The sequence below is a fragment of the Carettochelys insculpta genome, chromosome 18 (genome assembly GCF_033958435.1).
Source record: "Carettochelys insculpta isolate YL-2023 chromosome 18, ASM3395843v1, whole genome shotgun sequence".
NCBI classification, from domain to species: domain Eukaryota; kingdom Metazoa; phylum Chordata; order Testudines; family Carettochelyidae; genus Carettochelys; species Carettochelys insculpta.
Genome location: NC_134154.1, coordinates 12,451,168 through 12,459,255, shown reverse-complemented (window position 1 = coordinate 12,459,255; position 8,088 = coordinate 12,451,168). Strand labels below are relative to the sequence as shown.

At 46.6% G+C, this 8,088-nt stretch overlaps 2 protein-coding genes across 2 annotated transcripts in view; one reads left to right on the top strand and one right to left on the bottom strand.

Moving 5' to 3' along the window:
* COMT (catechol-O-methyltransferase) overlaps nt 1-4,794 on the bottom strand; it is a 61,274-nt gene extending 56,480 nt beyond the window's left edge. Inside the window, exon 1 of the mRNA XM_075012915.1 lies at nt 4,659-4,794. The gene's annotated coding sequence lies outside the window, so the exon portion shown is untranslated. The remainder of the gene's footprint in view (nt 1-4,658) is intronic.
* TXNRD2 (thioredoxin reductase 2) overlaps nt 4,679-8,088 on the top strand; it is a 55,712-nt gene continuing 52,302 nt past the window's right edge. Inside the window, exons 1-3 of the mRNA XM_075012907.1 lie at nt 4,679-4,891; nt 7,294-7,359; nt 7,875-7,931. Of these exons, the coding sequence (XP_074869008.1) occupies nt 4,816-4,891; nt 7,294-7,359; nt 7,875-7,931 (199 nt within the window). The 5' untranslated portion in view covers nt 4,679-4,815. The remainder of the gene's footprint in view (nt 4,892-7,293; nt 7,360-7,874; nt 7,932-8,088) is intronic.

Here is an 8,088-nt window from a genome sequence, read left to right as displayed (position 1 = left end):
GTATTACAAATCACCGTGTGTGCGCTGTTCTTAAACTGGGAGTTACAAAAAGTATGGTTTGATGCTATTTATTAAGGACCATCTCATAGCGACATACATTGCAGCTCTTTAATTATTGAGTTTTTTACCAGATTAAAAAAAAAAAAAAAGTCTGCTCTTGCTATTTTGGTTGCCGACCCCTGGGCTTGACTATTGAACAGAAGATTATAGATTTCAAATCCTTGTTATGAAGCTCACAGCTTCCAACTGCCAGCCACAGCACATAGACCCTCAAACAAACAGCTCAGTGTGTGGATCTCCAAACACAAACACAAGCTCTTCACATAGGATCTTTAAGGCAATCAGCAAGTAACCCCCAGCACACAGCCACTTACCTCGAAGGTCCTGTAATCATATCACCTGAAGAACTCCCACATGAAACTCCCTGTTGGCTGATCCTATTTGCTAAGCTCCCTGGCCACTGACTAGGAGCTTTATATAGCCTCGGCCTTCCTGATAGCCCCTCCCCCAGTAAGGCTTGACCACTGAACCGAGGGTTATGGATTTCAAATCCTCCTTATGAAGCTCACAGCTTCCAATTGCCGGCTTCAGCACATGGTCATTCAAACAGCTCAGCATGTGGATCTCCAAACAGACAGACAAGATGAGCACACAGTATTTTTAAAGCAACCAGCTATCAGGCTCCATACAGTCAAGTGACTACAGAAAGTAACATTGTTTAAAGCAACAGTAAGTCCTCTATAGAAAGATGTTTAGCTCAACCGATGAACCCAGTTCCATCCACACACTAGTAGGACATTCTATACAATTGCAGTAAGATACAATTGTTTTAATTCACCCCTTTTCTTTCAAAACAAAATAATAGTGTAGGAAATTTTAAAAATAGTAGCTACCCAGTTTGGCTGCTCTTCTCTTTCTAGTTACAGGTTGTACCTCCCTTCGTCCAGCATCCTTGGGACCTGATTGGTCCCGAACCAGTTTTGCTGGATCAGGGGCGGTCAGGCCTCCTGGCTGCCCGGGGGAAGGGGAGAACAACAGGCTGCCAGCTGGGCTCCCCTCCTGGTCACCTGTCCCCAGGGTGTCTGCTGTGCTCCACTCCAGCTCCCTGCCACCAGGCTGCCAGTTAGGGCACCCCACAGGACTCCCAGTGCTGGGCTGCCAGTGGAGTCCATGCCCCAGCTGGGCTCCCCTGGCAGCAGGACTGTGGGGCCCCCCCACCCAGCCAGGCTCCCCACTGCCATGGGGAGGCCAGCAGGCTCATACCCCAGCTGGGCTCCTGTGCCCCAGATGGGCTCCTTAGTGTTGCAGGAGTACAGGGATCCTCCACCCTGGTCAAGCTCACCAGATGGCTTCCTTGTTGCAGGGCTGTGGGTGGGGGGAGGGGACCTGCCTGGCCAGGCTCCCTACTTCTGTAGGTCTGCCGGCAGGGTCCATGCTCCAGCTGGGCTCCCCAGCCACCTGCCTGCTGAGGGGCAGTGGGGCTCTTCTGGCCTGAGCTTCCTGCCCTAGCTTGGCTCCCCACTGCTGCAGAGCTCCCCAGACTCAACCAGGTTCCTCACCACTGAAGGAATGCTGGCATGGTCCATGCCTCAGCCGCGATCCCCAGCTGGCTCCCGCTGTGGGGCTCCCCCATCTGAGCTCCCTGCCCTGGCAGGGCTCCCAACCCCAGCTGCTCTGCCCACAGTGGGGCTCCAAGGCCTGGCTCCCCACCCTACGGCTGCCCCGCTGACTCCCGGAGTGGGCTGCCAGCAGGGCTCCCTGTCACCAGCAGGACTCTGCTGCAGTTGTGCAGCTGGAACTCTCTTCAGGTGCTCTCTGTCTAGCAACCTCTGTGGTCCTGCTGGACAAGGGAAGTTGCTAGACAAGAGAGTGCCAGATGAATTTCAACCTGTAGTACAATTGGAAAGCATTACTTAGATATAAACAGAATAGAGACAAAAAATCAGGAAAATTGAGATAAGGTGTTGTATGTATCAGAGAGAGAAGGTGTCTGTGGTTAATATTTTTAGGGGACCAGCTTCAGGGGGTGACAGAGAAATTTTCATAAAACACTTCTTCAGGCTTGCAAGCATAAGAACAAAAGATTGCTTCAGAAGTTGGTCCAATAAAAGAGAAGTACTTTACTCATCTTGTCTCTCTAATATCCTGGGACCAACACCACTACAACCACACACAGCAGAATACCAATCAAAGCTACAAAAATATTTTTCACGATGTGCATCTCAAACAGGTTCTCTCCATGAAGGAGACTTTAAAAGTTGTATTGAAAAACACAAACATACAAACCCTCATTACAAAGAGGCACAGACTTTTAAAAGTGTCCTGAAATTTTAATCCCCAAATGAGTCTTTTCCTTAGAAGCACTCTTATTGTCCTACACGTAGGCTGTTTCTACACTACCACCTTCCTTCGAAGGAAGGATGGTAAGTAGGGTGTTGGGAGTTTACTAATGAAGTGCTGCCGTGCATAGGTAGCACTTCATTAAGCAAATTCTCCCCCGCGGCAAATTTGAAGTACCAGCATGCGTCTAGCCGCGGCGTACCCGCCAGTACTTCGAAGTGCCAGGGCAACTTCAAAGTCCCTTTGCTGCACAAAATTTACTCCCTTTACCCTTCAAAAAAGAGGTTAAATGTATGGGTTGGTTTCTTGTTGAGTTTATTGAAAAGTATTTCTGAAACCTCATGCATTGCCATTCTTTTTACCATTTTCATAGTGTATTTAGCCTGTATCTTCACAAACAACAAGTCCTGTGGCACCTTCTAGACTAACATATTTTGGAGCATAAGATTTCGTGGGCAAAGACCCACTTCGTCAGATGTATAAGGCTGTCGGCAGTATCTTGCCACTTTAAACTCTTTTCCTACTAGTGAAATAATGTAACAATGTAACAACGCTTTTCCATGGAAAAGAACCATGATGATAAATCCACAGCAAGGAGAACTTCCCCGTATTTTGTACATATTGAACGCTTCTCTTCAGTTTTGTGCACTTCACTTACATGGTATGCAACAGGCAATGTACCAAGGTCTTTATCCTGATACCAGACAACTTGTCAATTTTCTTATCAAAATGTTGCAGTTTTCATTTCATGGGTTATGAAACAATTATAACACACAAAGAAATTTATTATGTATGCAGAGCATTTCTAGCCACCTTAGGTAGTGTCTTTAGTCTCTCAAATCTTACTTTTCTCCAATTTTAGTTCCCTTTCATCCTGCCTCTGCCTCTGCCCTGCTCACCAGTAAGCCCTCAGCCCTGCGTGGGACTGACCTCTGTTCAAGCACAAGATGGCTGGATGAAGTTCTCATATGAGCCAATTGGTGCTGTTCCTGAACTAACTTAAGGAGGCACTAGGGAATAATTAAAGATGGTCTCTTCTCGGAGCTTCACCTCCAAAGGGGCAGGGGCCAAAAGTCCCAAGAACAGACCTGTCTACCTTAGTATTTGCAAAAAAATGAATCACCAAAGTATGTAGATTTCAATCTCGTGACACATTAGTCTATAGTTATGCCATGGTACTGGGCAATAGTAAGAAGTTTTGAATGACTAGAAATTCTCTTATCCCTCTGACATAAACTTTGACTGATGACTGTTTTGCATTTCTATAGCAAGTTTTATCAGAGGATCACAGAACCCTTCCACGAACAATTCACAGGTGTGCCACGAGCATTTGGGAAAAATAATTCAAAGTACATATTTTCTGTCATTAGAAGCAGATATGATGTTCCTTCTTCATTAGTGTGTTACCTGATTAAATTACCTCATTTTGGCTGTTTATGTTGCTCTTTGTTTTTTGTGTAACACCTTTTTTAAAATAAATTTCATAGGTAGTCTACATAAAAAGGTATTATTGTTTTGTGTACTGGGGTCTCAAAAAGTTTAAGAAACTCCGCCTTTGCTTGTGTGGCTGGGCAGGGCCCCCTGGTAACCCAAGAGTAGTGCCAGGGGGATGATTAGGAGGAAAGATGGGCTCATCTTTGAGAAGGCATGCTCAGATTTCAGTAACTGTTGCAGTCATTCATTTGCACTAGTGCAGATGCCCCAGTTCTCCACAGCTACAGTCACGCCCACAATGTCAGATGCGAATAGTTGGAAAAATTAGTTTGGTTCTTAAAAGGTATTCTTTGCTCAACTGTTTGTGATGCTTATTAAAAAAATAATCTGACCCCCTTTTGTAGTGACCTTCCCACCATTTCTGTAGTTGGGGGCTTGCTAAGGCACATGGGCCAATTCCAAAAAACTCTGCTCACTGAAACAGAAAGTCAACTCCTCTATTGCCAGAGGGCCTGTTTAAATAACCATTCCCCCGCGTTAAAGCTGAGTTGGTGTGAGACTACTGCAAACATACACGCACAACACTGGGGGGTGAGGGAGAGATCAACAATGAAACCGTTAGTTCATGAAGGTGGAGTTTTGGGGTGACGTTTCCTGTAGGACCTGAGCCCCACCCCCTTGGCCAACGCTACTACCCAGGGCACACCGAGACTAAGTGACTTGACCAAGGGCACCGCACCTCTGACATCGGATCTCGAACCCCACCCCCTCCCTTTGCCTAGAACCATTCAGGGTCGCCCAACACCGCGTTCAGCTTGCACTGCGGGTGGTGTTTTCCCCACGGCCGCTGCTCGCCGCTTGAGTCGCGCAGCCCCCGAACTAACCTACTGCCTTGCTAAGGAGCCCGCAGCCGCCGCCTCCGGGAAGTGGTGCTAGAAAGCGCGGCCTCTCCCTGCCATTCCATCAGGCACTGTCCAGGACAGTCCGGAGCTTTAGGGGCCTTCTGAGCAGGGGTCGCCGCGCTCATTTCTGCCGTACAACATGGCGGCGCTGTGGTGTGGCCGGAAGCGCTTCCAGTGGAAGCCTGTGCTTTGCTGTACGGCTCGGGTACTGTCAGGTGCGACGGACCCCCATCCCCTTGCCGGTTACTCTGTCCTGGCGGCGGCCGGAGATGGCGTCGCCCTTGTGTCTCCTGGCGGGCTGCTGCGGGGGGGATGGGAGGGGGTCTCCCTGTTGGGGGAGCTGCTGCTGGGAGGAGGGGCGGGCTCCCCAGCCTGCCTTGGACGGGGGGGCAGCAGCTGTGGCCGCCGGGGGAGGTGACTGAGGGCTTCCTGGGGGAGGGGGCGCCTGGTTCTAGGTGGGGGGGGGGAGGGGAGGTGGCCCCCTCCCCTGGAAATGTTGGGAGGCGGGATACAGGGCTCTGTGCCCTTCCCAGCTTGACACCCCGCCCCTCAATGGGCTGCCAGTGACCCCTCTGCAGGCAGCTAACCAGTGTTTAAGCTGCCCCATCATACGATAGGAGCTGGGTGGGCCTGGGCCAAGGGGTGAGTGGTCATTCCTGCAGAGGGGCCATGCCACCAGTGCTGGTAGTGGTCATGGCTGGTGCTGGCCCCCTGGCAGTGGCAGGGTCTTGGGCAGAAGGGTTGGGTGCTACAGAGAGAGACAAAAGCCAGTGTCTGACAGAGTAACACTGTGAGAGAGACAGACTTTGTGACCCAGATTGTGTGCTGCAGTGTATATGGGATAGTGGCGATGTGTGTGGGGCACAGACTGTATATGTGTGAGTGTATGGCCTGGCTGCTGCTGGTTAAGTTTCTGAGAGAAGCCCCGCTCCGCACAGGAAATTTGTCCTGCTCTGTCATCTCTTCCTTTCCATGCTTCAAAGTGGAGCAGCTTTGCTGTATGTCTCCCTCTACCTGATCCCTGCTGTGCAGAGAAGAGGTACAGGGACAGGGGAATACCTTGACTTCAGCACTACCCTCTTTCCTCCACTCCATTCTCATCTGCACAGCTAGCAGGATAATCCTAGCAGCAGTTTGGCTCAGATGGAACAATGGGTGGGGAAGGGCAGCTAAACACATGCTGCTGGCAGTAATTATGCATGATCTGCTAATCCGCTGAGCAGGCTGGAGAGGAATGCTTGTGGAGGGGCTGGAATTGACCCCCGGGTGTGATTTTTTTGCCCAACCCTGGTCTATATTCAATCATCTCTCTCTGTTCTGAAATGTACACCTCAGCCAAGAAACCTCTCCCCAGGCTTAAGAGGGCCTGAGAATATGATTTGCTCATGGCCTGCAAGTTGTTTAGTACTATCACTTCTTACTGATTTGTAGTCAAATCAGTAGCCCTCGGTAGCTTGAAAAAAAATCAGGCAGTTAGAAATCAAGTGGTTTGGCTGTATTTGATAGAAATCACTTGGTTTTGATCTTTGTATATTTCTGTAGATTAAAAATATTTGTGAAAACACCCTTGGTGATTTCAGACCACTAGTTTGCAAAGTAGATTGCCAGTTTTACTTGGTTGAGAACAAATATTAAATACTTTGGTGTATTCTACCTTAGCAACAACTTTTTTTTTCAACTAAAGTGTTATAAGACTCTTAGCTTTTGAGAGTGCATACATGGAAACTTCAGCCACAATACAGGACCTCTTACACTCTCATCAATTAAAATATGCATTAGACTTCCAGTTATAATCTACTAATTCTAGTAAGTGAGGGCTTGTCTACGCTTGCCCCCAACTTTGGGCGACAGGAGATTACTAATGCAGTGCTGCTGTGAATACGCAGCACTTCATGAGGCTAATTCTCCCCCACAGCAACTTTGAAGCTTCAAACTTAGAAGTGCCGGCATGTGTATAGCTGCAGGCACTTTGAAGTGCCCACACTACTTCAAAATCCCTTTCTTCCTCAAAGTTTGAAGTTTCGATGTTGCCGCAGCACTTCATTAGCAATCTCCTGTCACCCTGATTAACATGCCCCCTTCGAAGTTTGGGGCAAGTGTAGACCAGCCTGAGAGTCATTATGACTTTTTGGTGGACAGTGTAAGTACAATATCAAATTTAATGATCACCTTTTGTGGTTTGTTTGTATTTTGCTTTTCATTTAATTTTTGAGAGCAAACTGGTTAGTTTATCATGCACTAGCACGGGGTTGTTTTGGAGGGTAGAATGTGTTAGTGGGTATGAAACAAACAAAGAGTCTTGTAGCACTTTAAAGATGAACAAAATAATTTATTAGGTGATGTGCTTTCGTGAGGCAGACCTACTTCTTCAGTTTTGCAGAGTGGGTCTGCCCCAGAAAAGCTCATCACCTAATAAATTATTTTGTTTGCCTTTAAAGTGCTATGTGACTGCTTGTTTGTTTTGTTAGAATACAGACTAACACAGCTACAAATACAGTGAAGTGTTATGCAGTGTTGATAGGATATAATGTTTTAATTAAAAAAAACCCCACATGTGACACCTCATCTACCTCTGCCATCTTTCTCATTTCTTCTTTTATAAATGTTCTTTTCATAGGGAAGAATGAGTATGATCTTCTGGTGATTGGTGGAGGTTCTGGAGGCCTTGCCTGTGCAAAAGAAGGTTTGGCGCTGCAAAGAAATAAGATTAATTTTTTGTTTACGTTATTACAATGTTGGTTATCTCTCTACTGTCTCTGTTAGTTTTCTTAAAGCATTTAGTCCCCACAAAGAATGTTTGCTTAAATCATTGATTCAGTTACATCTAAAGAGTCATTCATAGATAACCACAGAACAGTCTTACAAGTTTTTTATTCCCTTATCTTTCTTTAAACTCTGGCTTCACTGCCATTTGGTTTTTTTAACACACAACATTAACGAAATAAGGGATTAAATTAAGCCGAATGATTTAGTAGACAGTATCCCTTCCTGCTTTTTTCTTGTTTATATATGGTAAGAACAGTTGAAAATCCAAACAGGTATTGGAAACGTCAGGGAAATCCTCTGCTTACCAACTGTATTTAACACATTTAATAACCTTGTATTTTCCCCCCAAACTGCACCACTATTAATGAGGTTTTCCTTCTTGTGTTTCCCTCTTTGCTAATATGCTTGCTTACCATGTTTTTTGTTTTGAAGCTGCTCAGTTTCAAAAGAAGGTGGCTGTTATAGATTATGTGACTCCTTCACCTAAAGGTATGATAGTAAACAACAATCACTTTTTATATCAAACAAGTCTTTAAATAGGTCTGTTTCTAAACACGGTGGGTGTGTCTACACTAGATCCCTACTTCGAAGGGAGTATGGAAAGTAGGGTGTCTGGAGATTATTAATGAACTGCTGTGGTGCATAT